General features: G+C 42.7%; 1 protein-coding gene across 1 annotated transcript in view; it reads left to right on the forward strand.

The window, feature by feature from the left end:
- Window positions 1–21,492, forward strand: part of CDH13 (cadherin 13) — an 879,383-nt gene that overhangs the window by 604,685 nt on the left and 253,206 nt on the right. The window contains exon 7 of the mRNA XM_055000790.1: window positions 12,982–13,160. Within this exon, the coding sequence (XP_054856765.1) occupies window positions 12,982–13,160 (179 nt within the window). The remainder of the gene's footprint in view (window positions 1–12,981; window positions 13,161–21,492) is intronic.

Consider the following 21,492-nt stretch of genomic DNA (forward strand, 5'->3'; position numbering starts at 1 on the left):
ATTCAAGGTTGGAAACAACATTGGCTAATAGGACTGTATTGTAAGGAGGGGGGTCTCAGATGTTTTGCTACTGAGTCAGGGACCATAGACTTCACCACTACATTCTTCACATAGACTTCAAGTACTATTTGTTGCTTTAAATTTGTGTTTTTATGTGCTTCATGTTGTCTCATGTCATTCCTAGAATTGTTTATGTTCTGTCCCAGCATTTCTTCAACTCTGTATTGGATTCTTGCTAATGCTATGTCTTTGTAAACTTGTATTCATTTACCCCATGCCATTGCTTATGGAAATGTCCTTGATACTGACTGCACTAATCTCACACTGGGTAATCCGCCTTGAGTCTCGGTGAGAAAGGCGGACTATAAATGACATAAACAAATCAATAAATCAATCTGGGGGGCAGGGTGAGTTGAGAAGAGGAATCAACTTTTTAGAGCAAAAGTGCAAACATGAACTGAAGTACTGTACTAGGGTAACTGAAAATTCTGTTTCCGGAGTAAGCCACAACGTTTACTGTATCCTAGTCTGGGGCTCATTCATTGGAACTCAATGGCCACCACTGAGGACCAGATCAAATCCTTGCATAAACTTGTTCTGGGTTTTCTTTCTTGATCACACCATAATAAAATGAGGACATTGAGAGTGTGAAACTGCCCAAGGCTGGCTTTTGCATATACGGCTGTATATGTACACTGGGAAATCAGTGTGGTGTAATGGTTAGAGTTTGGACTGGAGGAGACCCAAGATTGAATGCCCTCTCAACCTACCTTGCAGGACTATTTGTGAGGATAAAATGGAGAAGAATAGAGCCATGAATGCTGCCTCGGGCAGCCTGGATAGTTCTAACTAGCCTGAGCTTGTCACAGAGCAGAAGCTAAGCAAGATAGATCAAGATGGGTAGTCGTGTTATTCTGTCTGTAGCAGCAGAAAAGAGCAAGAGTCCGGTAGCACCTATAAGACTAACTTAATTGTGGTAGGGTATGGGCTTTTGTGAGTCACAGCTCACTTCTTCAGATACTGAAGAAGTGTCTGAAGAAGTGAGCTGTGACTCACGAAAGCTCATACCCTACCACAAATTATGTTAGTCTTATAGGTGCTACTGAAGCTAAGCAAGGCCAGTTATGGTTAATACTTGAGCAGGAGACAACCAAGGAACTGTGGGGTTGCTGAGCAGAGGCAGGCAATGGCAAACACCTCTGTGCATCTTTTATCTTGAAAACTCCTTGAGGGATTGCCATAAGTCAGAAGCTACTTGAGGGCACTTCGTTATTATATTATGCTTCCTGAAATTCCTGGGAGGAAACATGGGAAGGATAGATGACTCTGGGATCCCCCAAAGCAGAATGACTGAGTTCTTCCTGACTACAATTTGGGAGAACTCAGGGTGAAGCTACAAGTGATGAATGACACTTGAACGGCAAGTGTATTTCTCCCTGTTCACTTGCCCGCCACTCAATCCACTTGCCGTTCAAGTGTCATTCGTCACTTGTAGCTTGGCCCTCAGTTGGAATTCCCACTCTGCCCTGGAAGCTTGCTGAGAGCCCTTGGGCCAGTCACACATTCTCAGCCTAACCCACCTTGCAGAGTTGTTGTGGGGACAAAATGGAGGAGAGGACAATGATGTAAGCCACCTTAGATTCCAACTGGGGAGAATGATTGGGTATAAATAGAGTAAAGGCTTTTTACTCAAATGGGAGGGCTGTACTGTAGGGAGGAGGTCTCAGATGCTTCACTAACGAGTTGGGGATCATAAATTTCATCACCATTTTTGCCTTATATATTATCTGCTGCTTTAAATATGTACTCCTATGTACAACCAGCACTCCATGCTGTCTAATGTTAGTCCTAGAATTGATTGTGTTTTTCTTCAGTATTTTCTACTGTGTCTTGGATCCTTGCTAATGCTGTGTCTTTAAACTTGAGTATGTTTACCTTATGGTATTGTATTGAAATGTACTCACTTGATACTGATTGTATTAACCTCATACTGTGTAATCTGCCTTGAGTCTTAGGGCCGAGCTACACATGACGAATGACACTTGAACGGCAAGTGTATTTCTCCCTGTTCACTTGCCCTCCACTCAATCCACTTGCCGTTCAAGTGCCATTCGTCATGTGTAGCTTGGCCCTTAGGGCCGAGCTACAAGTGACGAATGACACTTGAACGGCAAGTGGATTGAGTGGAGCACAAGGGGAGGGCAAGTGAACAGGGAGGAATACACTTGCCGTTCAAGTGTCATTCGCCACTTGTAGCTTGGCCCTCAGTGAGAAAGGTGGACTAAAATTAAGTAAATAAATTAAATAAATAAGTAAATAAAGCACCCTACTGTGAATAAGAAGTACCTGATATCCGGAGGTATCCTGCCTCTGAATATGGAAGCTCCATTTAGCTGCCAACGTCCCCCTGATCGGACTATTCCGGCTTCCCGGAATATCGGCTGTGATGAATATTGAGGAGGCAGCTTGAATCTTCAAGTGCTTTCTATTAGGCAGCCGTAGGAATACACATTAGAAAAACACAAGAGTTCTGGAGGTTAGTAAATTATAGCCCAGAAAATAATTCTCAAATATGCTAAAACAGTAAAAAAGAGCGAACTCATTAATTCTCCCTAAACATCCTCCTATTGAGCAAGGCCTCCAAGTTTAATAACCGCCATAAGTTAATATTTGCAGCTGCAATTCAAACGTACTTGATTGGAGACATAATAGATCTTTCTTCTTATATTTGTTTTGGCCTCCCTGCAGCTTGTTGGCATTTTTTTTTCTTTAAAGTACAAATTGACAGTCAAACATGTAATTAGTTATGATGCATTAGAGCAGCCGGCAGTCTACCCTTTGCTATTCTGCATTTTTTCCCCCTCTCCCCAAACTTGATTTATTTCAATCACAATAAATTAGAAGTTGTTTTTGTCTTTGGCAGGCTGTTTTAGTTTACTTCCTTCACCTGCTCTGTTCTTGGGGTTGGGGGAAATATAGCAAAAGAGGCAATGAGTGAGCAACTCTATACACGTGAGCATTGAAAGCGGTTTCCTACTGAGTTGGACCTTTGGTCTACCTGCTTCAGGAGTGCCTACACTGACTGGCAGCCACTCTCTGGACTGATTGACAGTGAACGCCAGATAATGAACCTGGTTTCTTCTGCTTGTATTCTGTGACTGAGCCACAGCCATTTCTCTAAATAAAGCTGCCTTCGACTGAGTCTCTAGGTCCACCTAGCTCAGTATTGTCAACTCTGACTGGCAGCGGCTCCCCAAGGAGATAGGCAGAGAGGGTCTTTCCCAACATCTGCTACTTGAATTGTTCAGCTGGAGGTGTCCAGATCAAACCCAGGTCCTTCTGTACACAATCTCTGTGCTCTACCATTGAGCCATGATCCATGGTGTCTTGTTCATACTATAAACATATGAACCTGATGTAAGCTGAGTCAGACACTTGTTAGCAAATCGCCTACTCTGCCTAATAGTGGCTCTTACAGGTCTCAGGCAAAGAAAGATTCCTTCCATAGTCTTTTGGTGCTACACCTCTGAAGATGCCAGCCACAGCTGCTGGCGAAACGTCAGGAACTACAATGCCAAGACCATGGCAATACAGCCCGGAAAACCCACAACAACCATCGTTCTCCGGCCGTGAAAGCCTTCGACAATACATCGACAATACATTCCTTCAATTGCTTGCCGATTGAGGTTATTTTGACATGGATGGATGGATGGTTGGACAGAGGGATGAATGGATGGATAACTAGAATATTAGTTGGATGTGCAGACTCTTTTGAATGCTGGATCAAGATTGGTATCCGTGTTAGTCTGTCTGTAGCCGTGGAAAAGAGCAGGAGTCCAGTAGCGCCTATGCAACTAACAAAATTGATGGTAGGATATGAACTTTCGTGAGTCACAGGCTCACAGCTCACTTCTTCAGATCAGTGTCTGAAGAAGTGCGCTGTGGCTCACACAAAAGCTTATACCCTACCACAAATTTCATTAGTCTTATAGGTGCTGCTGGACTCTTGTTCTTTTCTTTTGAATGCTGAACAGGAGAAAAAAAGATGGGGTTGTACAAGCAATATCTCACCCAAACTTGAGGGACTTGGGCATACAGAGGGCACCCATGAAACTGACAAGGTATGGCTCCATCTCTATGGTGGACCTGCTCTTTCCTTGTAGGAGTGAAACTGACAAGACTTTTGAAATCCCTTGCGGATTTCACGTGAAGGGGGGTCTTTGGTCTTGTTGGCTAGGAGAGGGCAGCGTTTCCATTGCTCTTGTTCATAGACTTTGTGAGAAGGCTGAACAGTTTGGTCCTAAATGGAATAACTCCAGTCTGAACCCACGTGTGCACTGTAAACGTGTCGTTTCTAGAATGTAAATTGTGGCATGTGCAGCCAGCAATATTGCATCTCCACTGGTGTGGGTGAGATGACATCATGCATATATTGACATATAAGACATCTGTTTGTGCAACTGTTCTTTTGATTGTTGATGTGTTTTTTTTTAAAAATCGGTATAATTCATGGAATGTGTTTGGCAAAGCAAGGGTACTAAAGATGCTATACAGATTTTTCTTTGGATATCTGGAAACAGATGGGAAATTGTATGGAAATAGGGGCTGATCTCACATATTCCTTCACAATATAGTGCCAAAATTGAGATAATTGAAATAGAGTTCCATATTTATTATGCTATCAGAGTGAGCACAAGAGAATTATCTTCAGTATCTGGCAGAACTGTGTAAGTTCTGCTGATGATGCATATTAACTTTCTTGTTTTTGGGGTGTGTGTCTATTGTTTAACACAATCGTTTTGCAAACTGTTGTTTGGCGACTCAGAAGCCAGCTGCAGTCGAGTGATGCCAGGGACTGAAGTATTTATAAAATGACAGCAAATTAGAAATATTCAGTTTATGAGTCCTGGGAAATGAATCTTTTATAAGGAATAAAACTTTATGATGGAGTAATGCCAGGGACGTATGCATCTTCAATTTAATACGTTTGGATGAATTCTAAGCTGTAGATCCTTTTGAAATATGAACCTAGCTACGTGGGCACAAACCCAAATTCATTTTTCTTCATCCTATTACTTTTGGTGTGGAGGCAGACATCATCATGATAGCAAAACTTTTATAATGTATATTTAGTATATAAATGTATAATGATAAATTACATCAGTGTTGGAAATGTGGGCAAAAATCAACAGATTATTTACTCAGGCCCAATTGTCCCTCCTTTTTTGGACAAAAGTCTTAAATGAAATTGAAAACTGGATAAGGATATTGGTACCCCAAAAACCTAAACCAGTGTTGTTAAGACTTTTACAGAATGGAATTTCTAAATGATGATGTCCTGCGATTGCTGACAGCCGCAAAAATGATTATTGCTAAAACCTGTTATGTTGCCAAAAATATTCCTTTTAAGGAATGGATTTTGGCATATTGCAAAATTGGCTTAATGAACAGAATGTCAGTACTATCCTAAGAAGAGTTACTCCAGTTGGAAGCCATTGATTCCATTAGGCTTAGTCCCATTCATTGGGAGCTCCAAGTTCTAGTATTATGGGAGAGGAACCCAACCTGCCCTTGTTGACTTTCAGCCTTTGGGAGTGAAGGTTGCACCTATTTGCAGAGCTCTATTGCTTCATCTGTCTAGATCTGCTTTATTCCTCTTCCTTCATCCCTCCAGGTTGCACAGAATTAGGGTTGTCAACCTCCAGGTGGTAGCTAGAGATCTCCAGGAATTACAACTGCTCTCCAGGCCAAAGAGATCAGTTCCCCTGGAGAAAATGGCTGCTTTGAAGGGTGGACTCTCTGGCATTATACCCCACTGAGGCCCTTCCCCTGTCCAAACCCCACCCTCTCTAGGCTCCATCCCCAAAATCTCCAGGAATTTCCCAATCTGGACCTGGCAACACAGAATATTGGAAGCTGACCTAGAACAGTTACTTTCTTCAGTACCATCATTGTGAATAACCTTTGTTGCCAAACATTTCCAGACTTTATTTTCTAATGACTGGTGTTAGGGTTTGCTCACTCCTTCCTGGAAGTCACAGGACTGGAAAACCTCCTTTTCCTCTATCTTCCTCTATCTTCTTTTTTATTTCACTGGGTCCTATGGGAAAGAGTTTCCTGGTGGAAACGTACATGCATCTGATCAGGGCTTTTTTCTGGGAAAAGAGGTGGTGGAACTCAGTGGGTTGCCCTCGGAGAAAATGGTCACATGGCTGGTGGCCCCACCCCTGATCTCCAGACAGAGGGGAGTTGAGATTGCCCTCTGCGCCGCTCAGCGGTGTGGAGGGCAATCTCAACTCCCCTCTGTCTGGAGATCAGGGGATTGAGCCACCAGCCATGTGACCATTTTCAAGAGGTTCCGGAACTCTGTTCCACCGCGTTCCCGCTGAAAAAAAGCCCTGTATCTGATAATGTACATTCTAATCCATGAAAGTTCATGCAAGAATAAAAACACATCAGCGTCCCCCCCCCCAAGTTGGAATGAATAGGCAGACACGAGGTTTAGAACTAAAGGGCCACTTTATTAATATAACATCAACCATTAAATATGGCAAGGGGCAACTTAGCGGTACAGATCAAGCCACGGGGTCACCCCTGGACCACTGCCATGACCTATCTGAGTGAGCCCCTCAGCTCCGGGTGGGAGCCATCAATGTAATGGCTTTACCCCTGCCAGCCAGGCAAAATGGTTCCCCCCTTCAAGCTCAGCTGTATAGCATGGGGGAAGGACTTGCACATGGGGTTCACTGTGGGCAGTCTCCAGGTGGTGGTAGCCATCACAAGCATACCTTCCACTCCTAGTATACCCCATTTCCTCACCATTGGGGAGCTCCCTATAGCACAAACTCTCTCCTGGTAGTGGCTTAAAGTGCACCACCATTGCCAATTACTTCAAACCTCTGCCTGCAGTGCAAGGTAGGTGAAAAAACACCTCTTGCCAATATGGAAAGGAGAAAAAAAATCTTACCTGGCTCTGGGAACAGCAGCTGGCTAATACTGTACTACTACTGGGTGAAGTAAGTGGGCTGAGCATGCAGAGCAACTGCTAGCCGGGAGAGTGGAGCCACCTTCTGAAGGCTCTATCTCTGCCCCCCGGCCAAATCCCCATATGCCCAGGAAATGCCTCTGCCTCCTCCTCCTTCCAAGGGGGCAAGATACGGTCCCCGGTTCAAGCCGCTGTGCGGCAGCCAGGAGTACTGCATTCTGTTTAATGTTGCCATAGTATCCTTGTTATTTTTTTCTGTTACAAACTACATGGATATCCCTGTAGAGTTATTTCCTGTAGGACTGTTTCGCTGAGTCCGTCACAACAGTCAAGCTGAAATTAAACACTCTAAAATCCAGAAGCACATCCATGTTGTCAAGTTTTTGATGATGGTGATGATCTGCTATTCCAAAATGTTTGTTATTTTTGTTTTTCTCTTTCCCTTTTCTGTCCTGGCCTATGATTGATATGTGAAATGGTATTGAAAACATCCACAGGACTAGTTAATTAATGGTTTTCTCTGGTTACTGGAAGTCTTAAACTGTGTTTATTTAATCCTGGGTTTTTGTAAAAGTATATTTTTATTATTGTCATTTCATTTATCTTGTAAGCCACCTCATGTTCCTTGCAAGGTAGAAAGGCAACGAATAAATGTTTAAAATAAATAAATAAAAGAGGAACCCATGGATGTTTGGTCAGTCTTTGCATGCACATTCAGAATTTAGGAATGGGAAAGCTTGAGTGATAATTTCTCACTTAAAATTACTTCAGATCTACTTGGCAGATAATTTGAAGCAGAGTGTAATGGAACATTTGAAAATCCTCTTGAGCTTTGCTAATCAAGGGCAATTTTCTCCCCTCTTCAAAATAAATATCTTTTTTTTATTTTCTGCAAGAGGTGCCAAATCATCACCCTGGGGGGAAAATATATAAGAGCATGATAGATTTTGGACTACTACTACTCAGCCACCAAAATGTATTCCGAAACGCACTTCTTTCCTTCAAGCTGCCTGGCTTTTAACCACAAGTGAATGAACCCAGAATTCTGGCAGATCTCTTTTATATTTCTCAAGGGTATAGAACTTTGCCTAAGGTGGACATGAAGCTAAGCCTGAGAAATATTATTTTCAAGGTCACTGTAACAAGAAGCACAAGTTTGAAAAAAAGAGAGAGAAGCGAGAAGAGGGCAGGATTGAAAGAAAGAAAGAGAAGGAAAGATTTTGATAAACCTTACAGCTTCTGAAATGCTTGATAAAAAAAGTGAGGTGATCGCTTATAAAATAGCAGGAAACTGTGTGCATCACAAAACAGGCTGTGCATTTTTGAGTTATCTAGAATTCTTTGGATATTCAGTACCAAAAAAAAGTAGTGGGGTGATGGGTTGAAGGGAGAGATACAATAATTTGTTTTGAGGCAGGGAAGAAGAACCCAAAGTCTGCACTTTTATCCTTTGCTTAGTAAACTGGATGCATTGCTGACTAAATCAGATAAGCTTAGCTGGTACAGGGTGCAAAAATGGTTTTCAAATTGTTGAGATGGGAAAAAATGGAATTCTCTCTTTGTGAACATGAAAGGCAGTGGTTAGTCCAATGTCACTCCTTATATTCCAGAGGAGTTAGCCATGTTAATCTGCAGGAGCAAAATAGCAAAGAGTCCAGTAGCACCTTTAAGACTAACCAACTTTATTGTGGCATAAGCTTTTGAGTGCCACAGCTGACGAAGAGAGCTGTGGCTCTCAAAAGCTTATGCTACAATAAAGTTGGTTAGTCTTAAAGGTGCTACTGGACTCTGCTATTTTACTCCTTATATTAACATAGCAGGTGGCTGTTGCTTTAGGCAAACTTCAACAAAAGCCGTTGCTAGTTTCAGGTGAATGGCTGACTTGGTCTGTAATAGAAGAGCAGGATTTGGGTCCAGTAGCCCTTTAAAGACCAACTAGATTTCCAGGGTATGCTTTTGAGAGTAAATACATGAGTAGAAAAAAGATACACGAGTGGAAAAAAGAAAGGGGTCCTTATAATTCAGGCAGAGGGTGGGAGGGGTATTGTAAATCAGAGCATCAGAAAGCTATAATCCGTGTTGTAGCTAGTTTGATAGAGCCAGGGCGTGAAGTGCAGAAAATTACCATCTGTAAAGTGAGAAAAATCTTATGTCTTGAGTCAACCCTGGGGGATCCATCGTTCCAAATTTGCTAATAAACTCCATTTCAGCAATCTCATATTATAATTTTCCTTTGACGTTTCTCTGCTTGAGAAATGCTCCTCTTAGGTCAGCGATGGAATTTCCTGGAAGTTTGAAATATTCTCCTACTGGTTTTTGAATGTTGTGAGTGAGTTACAGCAGCTAGTGGATGAAGGAGAAACAAGCTTCCAAAAGCCAAGTCCTTTTTGTAGATCAGCCTTCAGCCCACCCAAACACCTTTCTGCTTGGCCCTCAGTTCAGTATTCCCCACAGCAGATAAAGGTTACAAGTAGCTGTGTTTGTCTATAGACACGTTCCAAACCAGATGCCTCTTATTGTTGAGCGACTTTTTGTTTTTTGCAAGTTGGTGAGGAAACAGCATTGTCTGGTTTGTATTGTCTGAAATGAAGATTTGGCTCATAGCTTTGAAACGTGAGTCCCCAATGCCCATACAAAAAGGCAAGCTGTTTTCTTGCGCCATAGCCCTGACTCATTCATGTCGTCTCCCCATCCCATTGATATCTTCCTGGCCCCTTGCACAGTTCTTAATGGGCTCAGAGTTTGCAGTCCAGATTCTGGCTGCCCCACACAGTTCTCGGGACCAGTGCCCTGGAATTCCTTGCCGAGTGCCACAGGGATGTAGTGCAGCTATAGGGTTGGGTATATTCTCTGTGATTTTTTGCTGATGTTGGAGAAGTCCCAGAGAGCATCATTTGAATTGTACATGGGCATTTCAGTGGCACCTGAGGGCCAAGCTACACATGACGAATGACACTTGAACAGCAAGTGGATTGAGTGGAGGGCAAGTGAACAGGGAGAAACACATGCTGTTCAATTGTCATTCGTCATGTGTAGCTTGGCCCTTAGAAGTACTGTTGAGTTAACAAAATGAACAAGCTTGCTTGGAAAGGCAGAATTTAGCTGGACACAGGTCAGGTTTATGGTCAGAAGAGGCTATTGATGTCCTTTTGCTTGGGACCTCATAGACCTTTTCAAGTGTCCCAGAAATGCCCAAGCACCGTTGAGATCTCATAATTTCAGGAATTTTGCTGTACATTAGGGAAACACAAAAGAAGAGTTCAGGAGAGGGAAACAGCGAGTAAAAAGAAGCCAGTTCAAGCAAATTGGACTGCTTAATTCAGAGACGATAGGATGGCCTTATGCCGTCAGTGTTAATAATCCCTGGCTTTTGCAATTACAACTTCCTCACAATGGGGGATGCTCAGCCAGCAGAACAATATGCCTAATGAGGTAGGTATGGAAAATTCATTAAAACCGTCTAATTGAGTTTATAGAAATGTATGGTTGACTGGGGATAAAGTTCTTTGCCGGAGAATCTCGGGCTGCTCTTGCTGCTGCATAGCCGAACTATATATCACTGAGGAGCAGCCGCCCAGAATGCTTCTCTCTGTGCCGCTGTTGTTCTGATGTGTTGTATGGATGAGAACAAAATAGAGGGGTTGAGTAACAACATATCTATATCTATATCTATATCTATATCTATATCTATATCTATATCTATCTATTTATCTATCAAGAGAGAGAGAGAGAGAGAGAGTACACTTATTATAGATGTGCACCAATATAGATTAAAAACAAGTTTAAAACATAAGGCCTGAATGTCAGGCTACTTATATATACTAAAACTTGCTAAAACATCTCAAGATACAGATGATGGTACAGGGCATTGACCAACACAAATAGACCAAGGTACAGTAAAAAAACGACCAGACGCGTTTCGGCATGGGGAAACTCTGCAGAGGATTACACAGTGGTTTACAATTGACCACTGAGGAAGGCGTTAGGGCCGAAATGCGTCTGGTCGGTTTTTATCGATAACAGAACATGTAACAAAGTATAACAGAAAGTAACATAAGTAAATAGACATAACAGAATATTAAAACTACGTTATGTTTCTCTTCTCCATCCCCTCACATATTTATGTTAAAATACATTATTCTCAACATTTTATATTCAATATTTTAAAGAAAACTTGTCATATCTTTCAGCCACATAGTCAAAAAAATACTTTCCATTTTTTCTGAAATTCTCAAATTAACCTATTATGCATATAAGAGGTTACTTTTAGCCACTGACGCGACGACATACAATTCAGTCACATCTGGACAAAGTTCTGCCTTCCATTTTGTTGCATATACTGCTCTCGCTGCCTTCATTGTATATTTAAAAAGTTTACTATATCTTTTGTAATATTACTTGGCACAATATTTAGCAACATATTTTTGTGGGTCAAACACAAAGCAGAGATTTAATATCTTTGAACGCAAAGGAGCTTCATCACAGATAAAACATAGATTTGATTTAATAGTATTAAAGGTTAAATTAACACTCTTCTGGATCCTAAAATATATTTAAACCCGTCTGAAAGGAGCACTTGCATTACTGTTTAATATGAGTGGCACATGAAAAGATTTATGCTAAACATTGGAAGATTATGGATGTTCATTATGAAAGAATGGCTGTTAAATTTGAGACTGAGTTGTTATGAATACTATTATAAATTATACTGGTGTAAGAGTGATGGCAACAAATCAATATGTTTAGGTGATGATGAAAGTAGTTTTTAGAATGATTAGAATCAGGTTTGGCATTCTCTAATGCGATATAGTTTTACTATCCTTTTAGGGAAACTCAATATGTATAATCTCTAATGTGAGCTTAAAAGTATATCATGTAAGAACATCATAAACTTGCAATAAGGAAGCTGAATTAAGACTTTATGGGCGTTCTTTTCCAAAGAATCCTTAATCTTGGAAAATGGGTACACAAGGATATTGAATTTTTTTTTTCCTCCTGTGTCCATGTTTGCCAGATGTCAGAATATTTTGGAGGTCATGAAAGTATTCCTTTCTCAGCATCTTCTGTCCTTGTGGTCACTGGAGCTAATTGTTTTTAAGAAATGATTAGGGACATGGAATGGAGACACTCTCTTATTGACGCTTGGGTTATGTTCCTTTTACTTTACTTTAATGATACTGCTCATACAGCCTATTTGGCTCTGAGCAGTGCCACACTAAAATTAGAGTTAAAATAGGAAAAAGTTTTTTAATATATAGTCTATATATAGAGCCCTGTGGTGCAGAGTGGTAAGCGGCAGTACTGCAGCCCAAGCTCTGCTCACGACGCCCTTTGTTCGATCCTGGCAGAAGCCGGGTTCAGGTAGCCGGCTCAAGGTTGACTCAGCCTTCCATCCTTCCGAGGTCAGTAAAATGAGTACCCAGTTTCTTGGGGGTAAAGTGTAGATGACTGGGGAAGGCAATGGCAAACCCTCCCACAAAAAGTCTGCCAAGAAAACATCATGCTGTGACGTCCCCCCATGGGTCAGTAATGACTCGGTGCTTGCACAGACGACTACCTTTACCTTTATATAGTCTATATAGTATTAAACATTTAATAAGTTTTTTCCTTAACTGATTGGGAGAGGAACTTGGCTACTGCTAAAGTGGTATTAAAACCCACCCCTGCTAAAAGGAGCCTCAAATGGTCCTCTATACTTCCTGGGTCCTGGGTCCTTAATCCATCTGTCTCTTGCCACATTTAGAATATTACATTCAAATAGACAGTGTTGAAGAGTGTCTATTTGGCCAGAGCCACATTGGCAGAGTCGCTCAGAGTAGGGAACCCTATTTAAGCATCCCAGCAACTCTTCTGATGGAATGGCATTAAAAAATAATCATCATGGGTTATGTTCCATGATTATTGTTCACTTCAATTGAAGATCTTTGGACAGAGTTCCCTGTAGTATTGCATCCAAGCTCCCCTAATGACAATTTCATTTTTTTCCCTTCCCCAAGGAAGTACAGTGATGAGAGTGACTGCATTTGACGCTGACGACCCCGCCACAGACAACGCCCTGCTGAGATATAATATCCTTAAGCAGTTTCCAGACAAGCCATCGCCGAACATGTTCTATATTGACCCGGAGAAAGGAGATATTGTCACAGTAGTGTCCCCAGCCATGTTGGACCGAGAAGTAAGTCACACCTTTGTCAATTGTCTTTTAATCAATGTAATGTCAAAAAGAGATGGAAGGGGTGCTGTAGATATTCATGCCGGTGACCCAAGTTTCTATTCTTTGGCTGTTTCCACACACGTTGGATAATGCGCTTTCAATGCACTTTAGCAATCCTTTGGAAGTGAAATTTTTGTTTCACGCACAAAAACCCAGTTCCAAATTATTGCTAAAGAGCATTGAAAGTGCATTATCCAATGTGTGTGGAAGTAGCCTTTGTCATCTCTTTATTCTGAGATCCAAACTACAAGTGACGCCTGACACAGGTTGGACACTTGTCAGCTTCCCTCAAGTTTTGGTGGGAAATGTAGGCAACTTGGCAGAATGTTGGACAAGTGACAGTTGAAAAGTCCATTGAACAGCAGTCAGAGAGCCAAGCTGCAAGACCAGGATGCCTACATTTCCCATCAAAACTTGAGGGAAGCTGACAAGTGTCCAACCTGTGTCAGGCGTCACTTGTAGCTTGGCCCTGAGTCTGTCTTGGTCATCTGGTACATGGTAGGGCCGTGGCTTCTGAAGATCTTCCATGTGATACTTGATACCACCGACAGAAGGGACAAACTATTAACTAGGCAACTAAAAACTGTTCCCTAAAGCATTCTATGGTATTCTTCTTTACATATGACATAGGATCTGCATGTAGGAATGAAGAACTCAACTTGTCCGAGAACTGCTCAACATGTCCGAGTCCAAAGTTGGTGGCGAGTGGGGCGGGGGGGGGGGCGGAGAAAGCTAAGGTTTGGACCCATACTCCACTGGGCGATGACTTGGAAGGAAAGGATCATGGGATTGGAGTCACTGGATCCAACTTCATATCCTCATTTTATTTCTGAGGCTAGTAGATAGGGCTGCTAGTGGAAGAATCCTGGGAAATACAGAACCAAAATGAAGGAAGTTGTAGCTTCCAAGAATGAACTTGGAGCTGAAGCCTTGTCAGGCGACTGATGTTTGGCAACTGCAGACTTTAACAATGGTGAGGATTACGTGTGATAATGAATCACAGAAATTAATGTGGTTTTAGTGTTTTAATCAGACGTCTATTATCTATTTTCAAATTAAGGCATTGCTCATTTTGAATCTCATAAAACAGATAAAGGTCTTACGCAAATAAGCTTCTTAAATTCCTTTTGGTTCTTTAGAGGTTTCCTGCCATGTATGGATGGAAGTTCTTTCCGTAACATCAGATCTCAGCAAAAAAACACAAAATAAGTTGTCCTCTTTGCAGGATGGGAAAGGTTATTAAAGGCCAAAAGCAATGCCTGTTGCTTTGAAAAAGAAGTCCAAAGATTTCCCTGTGGAAGTTGATTTAGGAAAGCCCATCTGAGGGCTTACTTTGCTGTTTTGGTGTGTTTGGAGCAACTATTAGGTGTTGATGTACTGCTTCTGGTCCATGCTTACCATGAAACTTCTTAGTTTTAATGCTTCTTCTTGAGACATTGAATTGATACAAATTGTAAAATCCATTGGATGCTTATACTATGGAAATTGTTTATTATTGTTTTTGGAGAGCAATACTGCTCAGGTCTAGAGGGCTTACTCCCAGGGAAATGTTTTTAGGCTTGCTATGATATTGAAATGCAGTTGAAAACAGCCTCCTAATGGTAGTTGAACTGTATCCTCGCTATACTATTTGCAGGACTGTATTGTTAGAAGCAATAGTTGTTTGAATTGTCGTCATGTTGAATATCCACTCTACCCCTTCATTTCCTGGAAGCTTGGAGACTTATGATATGCCACTGGTAATACATGTGATGCGTGTCAGCAACCAAGGCTCATGCGCATCAGGGAGTATCATCCTTGTGGGAAGTGTGCCATGAGCATTATCACAATATTAAAACCACATATGTATTTTCTTGGGTGCTTAGTACAAATCTGAGGATTCAGTCAAAGGCTTCATAAGGGGTGGATTTTACTCTTTTAATGTGTTAAAATGCGTGGGAGATACGTTAAATTAAGAAATGCTTAACTCTAAGTAGGTGGCAGTTCCATCCAGTCTTAGATGCAATTCTGAACACAGACTTCAGGTTCTTATATTAATGATTAACAGGCTATGAAGTTCAAAATTCTTTTTATGGTGTCCAAAAGTTATATCGGGCATTTTTCTCCTTTCCCAATATATAAACAATCTCAAGATAAAACCAATTTGCTGGAAATTGAAAAATCAATAGGAAGGGAATGAACAGGCCACCATTCTCCACTCTGTTCTAAAGGTCACTAGTGATACATGAAATAATGATGCTATTTGCATACAAAGAGTGCCTCCAGTATTGAACAAGTTGGACAGAAGGTGGTGAAGCAGGAATTGAATCATGCATGATTTCCTACTAACAGCTTAGCCTCCCCCTATGCTGGAGGGCTTTATCGTAAAAATCTTGTGGGAAACTCAAAATGATTTTGGTTAGGCAGTTGAGATGTATGTATGTGAGTGGGTGGGGTATTACCTGTAATAAACTCCCAATGCAGCTTAAGATCATGGAAGAATTATAAGCAAGCTGTACAGAAATTTTCAGTCAGGGTCATTTAATGCTTATACGTTTCACTTCTTTTTACAAAGGTGCTTTGCATTGCCAGCTTGAGGGAAGAGGGCTAGGGCAGAGGAAAGAGAAACAGAGACTAAGGGCCAAGCTACAAGTGACGAATGACACTTGAACAGCAAGTGTATTTCTCCCTGTTCACTTGCCCTCCACTCAATCCACTTGCCGTTCAAGTGTCATTCATCACTTGTAGCTTGGCCCTATGTTGGAGGTTAAAAAGGCCATAGCATTATTGAATCATAGAATCATAGAGTTAGAAGGAACCATACAGACCATCTAGTCCAACCCCCTGCCCAGTGCAGGATCAGCCTAAATCATCTCTGACAAGTATTCATCCAGCCTCTTCTTGAAAACTGCCAGTGAGGGGGAGCTCGCCACCTCCCTAGGCAGCTGATTCCACTTTTGAACTACTTTGACCATGAAAAAGTTCTTCCTAATATCCAGCCGGTACCTTTGTGCACGTAATTTAAGCCCATTGCTTCGGGTCCTACCCACTGCTGCCAACTGGAACAGCTCCCTACCCTCCTCCAAATGGCAGCCTTTCAAATGCTTAAAGAGAGCAATCATGTCCCACCTCAATCTCTTCTCCAAACTAAACATTCCCAAGGCCCTCAGCCTTACCTCATAGGGCTCGGTCTCCAGACCCCTGATCATCCTCATCACTCTCTTCTGCACCTTCTCGATTTTGTCCACATCCTTTTTGAAGTGAGGCCTCCAGAACTGCACACAATACTCCAGGTGCAGCCTGACCAAGGCAGTATAGAGAGGGGCTATGACCTCCTGCGATTTCGATGCTATGGCCCCTTTGATACAACCCAGGATTGAATTGGCCTTTTTTGCCACTGCATCACACTGACTGCTCATATTTAGTTTACAGTCCACTCTTACCCCAAGATCTCTTTCACATATACTACTTTCACATTGGTTACAGCTTATCAAAGCCTTGGCGCTGCATAGGGCACAGATCCCTGATCGGTGGGCCCACCTGCCAGCTGATCACCCCCTGAGGTCGCCAGCTGAGGGGGGGCATTGTGGGATGACAATAAGCAGGAACACACATGGGTGTACACATCTACATAGTTCTCCTGTTGAGCATGCATGACAGCTGCCGAGCTAGGCTTGTTGTTGTCCTGCATTGCTCTCAAGATCCCATAAGGGGATCCTCTGCTATGGGGAAACAGAACACACAGGCCGTGTTAACCCCAAACAGATCCGTGCCCAATGCCCAAACCACCACAAGAGCCCCAAAATGACTCCTGCCAAAGCTCCTGAAGCTGCAACCAGCCAGAATGCAGAGAGGCTACACAGCCTGTCCCAGCCCGACAAGTGCGTTCACATCCAGCTTTGATGTTCTGGTTGGGAATTTGAATCCATTGTGAAGCCAAGGGGATATTCTCAGTTCCCTGCTGCATGCTTTATTACCCTGCTTGCCTCCCTTCCAAACATAGGACCCCTGAAGTAGGCTGGTTTGGATCCAAAATGCCTTTCCTCTCATGTAAGGAGTCCATTCCATTTGCAAAAATGTGTTCTTCCAGTTTCAAGATAAATGCTTCTGCTCATAGAAGGGGCACCTTTGGTTCATCCCCAATGTTTGGATCCAACCTGGTGACTTTCAGTTTCATAGCTGAATGGGAATGTCGGTTGGTTGCTCATGACTGAAAGCAAGATGGTAGACTCTCTTTGGTCTGATCCAGCCAGGTAATTCACACGTTCTTCAGGAACAACGTATTTCCTATGTCTTGGTGCAACATAGTAGCTTCTGTGCCAGCCATTTCTACTATTACAGTTGTGTACACCCCAGTGATTAATTTCTAGGACAGGACAGATTGGGGTTCCTCTCTGTCATGAAAGCCCTCTTCAAGAACCCTAGCTCTTTGATGGCTTCCTATAATTACGAAGTGCTGAAAAGAATGCATTCTCTATCTGCTGGAGGGCTTGTTTACACATTCTTTCTTAATACATACGGCTTTCTTGTGCATATAAAACAGGTGTTGTTGTTGATCTCTAGCAAGCCCGGTCACAAATTAAGTCTCTGACCAGCCTCAACTTCTCTATATTTGAATAGGGAATTGTAAAACAGAGGTGGCGATAAGGCATAGTTTCTAAAGCCAGGATGGAAACTGTGGCCATTTCCACATGCCTTTAAAGGGACGGCACACTATCGGAATGCTGATGACGTCTCCGTTTGCAAAATGGATGTGGGCCATTGGGCTTCTGTTTTTTCAGTGCCTTTTCAGCTCCTTTTCAGAGGAAAGCGTGTTTTCCAAAAAGGCACTGAAAAAACAGAAGCCAAACTGCTTGCAACCATTTTGCAAATGGAGACATCTGGATTTATTGGGAAAAGCCACCAATGATCGGTGAGTGGGCTGTCCCTTTAAGGGTGTGTGGAAATGGCCAGTTTTGCAGGGAAATGCTGGATCACGACAGGTGTGTGGGATGTTCTGATTGGCTACAGAACTGAGAAGGCGCAAAGGACTCTTGCCAGTCATCATGCATTTGGATCCCCCATTGTTTGATGTAGATCCATGGGCCAAACTACAAGTGACAAATGACACGGGTTGGACACTTGTCAGCTTCCCTCAAGTTTTGATGGGAAATGTAGGCAGCTTAGCAGAATGTTGGACAAATGACAGTTGAAAAGTCCATTGTACAGCAGTCGGAGAGCCAAGCTGCAAGACCAGGATGCCTACATTTCCCATCAAAACTTGAGGGAAGCTGACAAGTGTCCAACCTGTGTCATTCGTCACTTGTAGCTTGGCCCTATGTAATTTCCTGTTCCAAAGAGATAGATTGGGGCTATTTCTTTCTGCTTTCAAACAGGAATGCCAATGTCAATAAAACGTGTGCCAAACCTAATGAAGTCTGACTCCGTCTTAGTTATTTCATCTGCAGTCGTGATGGTTAAAATGTGCTTTTTCTCTGTGACATCAGTCAAAAAAATGAGCTGAGCGGAGTGTTAAAAATAGGGTGGGGGAGAAAGAAAGGAGCTTTAGCTCTTCTTCTCCCAATATATGTGCAACAGCAATCACTGCTATAAACTGTTTCAAAGCGACTGCGTTCACTCCGTCATCAACATGGTTCATGTTTTCCAGTTCTTTTATTAATTTTTAGCCCTCGCTTAGCTTGAGAAACTGATGGAGAATGTCCCCATTAATTCCAGCTAAATTGACAGGGATGCAATTTTGCTGTTTTTATCTAGAAAGTTCATGTCTGTTCATGGTTGTCTGTTATACCAAACAGGAGATAAGTGCTGAGGATAGGATATTGAAATATAGGATCCGTGGTGTCTGGCCATTTTTGATTTCCTTTCTGAATGGACTTGTTTCCCTCCTCTGTTTTCTGTTTATCAAGAGGGACTCTGGTAAAATAGCAACACAAATTCTTCGACAGTGATTTGAGAGCCACCTTTTATCAGCCATCCCATTGCGTCATAGAAGCTCAGACTTTAGAGATGAGGGGAGGAATACATAGCTCGTGGCTAGATTTTTTTAAGCGAGCAGCTTTTCAAATTGTTGTTTATTTCAGAAAGGGCTCGTAGAAGTCCATTGCAGTTGGTTCAAAGTACAGCAGCTGGGATGTTGCATGGAACCCATGGGACTAAAGGCTGAATCCACACACCCACAGAGCGCCCCGGCATTGTGCTAAATGTTCGCTAAACACCCGGAACTGTAGCGTCTTTCTAGTGCGAATTGCACTAGAAAGACGCTACACTTCCGGGTGTTTAGCGAACATTTAGCGCAACGTCGGGATGCTCTGTGGGTGTGTGGATTCAGCCAAAATGTTTGCCTTCAACGTTGCTTCATCTGTTCTGGCTTCCTGTTTGCTTCAGAGTGCTGGCATTGATCTTTAAAACCCTAAACAATCTGAGGCCAGATTATGATGATCGGGGGAGGAGCTATAGCTCAATGGCAGAACACTTGCTTTGTATATCGAAGATCCCAGTGTGGTCTCTATGTTCAGTGGGGGTACTAAAGCATCTCAGAATGCTCCCCATGATGGATTCCTGGAAGATGTGGGGGTGGTGCCTGGGGAGGGTGGAGTTTCAACAGGAAGCGGCATCACTTATCGGTGACTCTCTAGGAATTTCTACTAATCATAGAATCATAGGGTTGGAAGGGACCTCTGGGATCATCTAGTCCAACTCCCTGCAAAATGCAGGAAATTCACACCTCCCCCCTACACACCCAGTGACCCCTGCTCCATGCCCAGAAGATAGCATAATGCTGTCAGGATCCTAGGGCCAAGCTACACATGACGAATGACACTTGAACGGCAAGTGGATTGAGTGGAGGGCAAGTGAACAGGGAGAAATACACTTGCCATTCAAGTGTCATTTGTCATGTGTAGCTTGGCCCCTAGGCTAACTGGCCTGGGGAAAATTGCTACCTGACCCCAAGGTGGCAATCAGCCTTACCCTGGGCATGTATGAAAGGGGAACGAGAAATAAACACTGATGTAGCCCTTCCTGCCCTCCCTCTCATGATCTGCCTAGGCTCACAGAATAAGCAGTGCTGTTGTATGGCCATCTAGCCTCTGCTTAAAAACCTCCAAAGAAGGAGAGCCCACCACCTCCTGAAGAAGCCTGTTCCACTGAGGGACTCCTCTAACTGTCAAGAGGTTCTTCCTAATATTTAGCCGAAAACTCTTTTGAATTAATTTCAACCCATAGGTGGTGGCTGTAGAGACTGGGGGAACCTAGTTGGTGAAACCACAGAGACTAGAGAAAATTCCTAGAGTGCCAATCTTGATGCCATCCCCCCTTTTTTCATTTGTTAAAATTATTGAGAGTTGGGGGACTGAGAGTGAGGGCAAGGAATTGCCTGCTGCCAGTGGGCAAATCCAAGCCTACCCGCACATGCAGAATATGACATGGCATGCAAGGGTTTTATACAGACTTCTCTATATGTCTATGCCCTGTCTGTGCAAAATCTGTCCATGCTTTGTTTGGATGGATGCATTATTGCCTTGTTCTAGGTGATGTGCTATTCTAGGGAGAGGAACTCACATACCCATGATTTAGCTCATTCCCCGATGCATAGACTATACATAGAGTCATAGAATGATAGGGTTGGAAGGTACCTTTAAGGTCATCTAGTCCAGCCCCTTGCACAATACAGGAAATTCACAAATACCCCCTACCCCCTACCTACCCCCCCCCCCACACACACACAGTGATCCTTGCTCCATGCCCAGAAGATGGCAAAACACTGTCAGGATCTCTAGCCGAACTGGCCTGGGGGAAATTGCTCCCTGACTCCAAGGTAGCGTTCGGCCTTACCTTGGGCATGTAAGAAGAGGCCATGAGAACTAAGCACTGAGCACATGTGGGTAACATGTTCAACTAGTCCTGGAAGTTTAGTGATTGTTGACTACCCTTTGCCTTTTGGGGCTGCACATACATTCAATTCCAGTAATACACGCCAATGTTGGTGACTCTTGCTTGTGTGATTTTGCTTCCTCCTTGGACACTGCTGTCTTCTCCCCAGCCTATTAAAGTGCTGTTTTATGTATGTCTTTACTGCTGGGAATTTGATTCAAAACCTGCACTCTCTTCCAAGTTCATGGCACACTCCGATAATTTCCAGAACAGTGTCCATTTTTATTGTAACAAGGCTCATACTGAGTTACGATGTTTTTGTTTTTGTTTGGGGTTTTTATGAGTGTTTTCTTTTTTCCTCGGGGGGGGGGGTGGCCTTTGTCAGAAATAAAGACAGAGGAGAGTTAGGGGCAAATTATATCGTCAAAGCTACATTAGAGAA

The sequence above is a fragment of the Eublepharis macularius genome, chromosome 16, assembly GCF_028583425.1.
Source record: "Eublepharis macularius isolate TG4126 chromosome 16, MPM_Emac_v1.0, whole genome shotgun sequence".
Taxonomy (NCBI): Eukaryota; Metazoa; Chordata; class Lepidosauria; order Squamata; family Eublepharidae; genus Eublepharis; species Eublepharis macularius.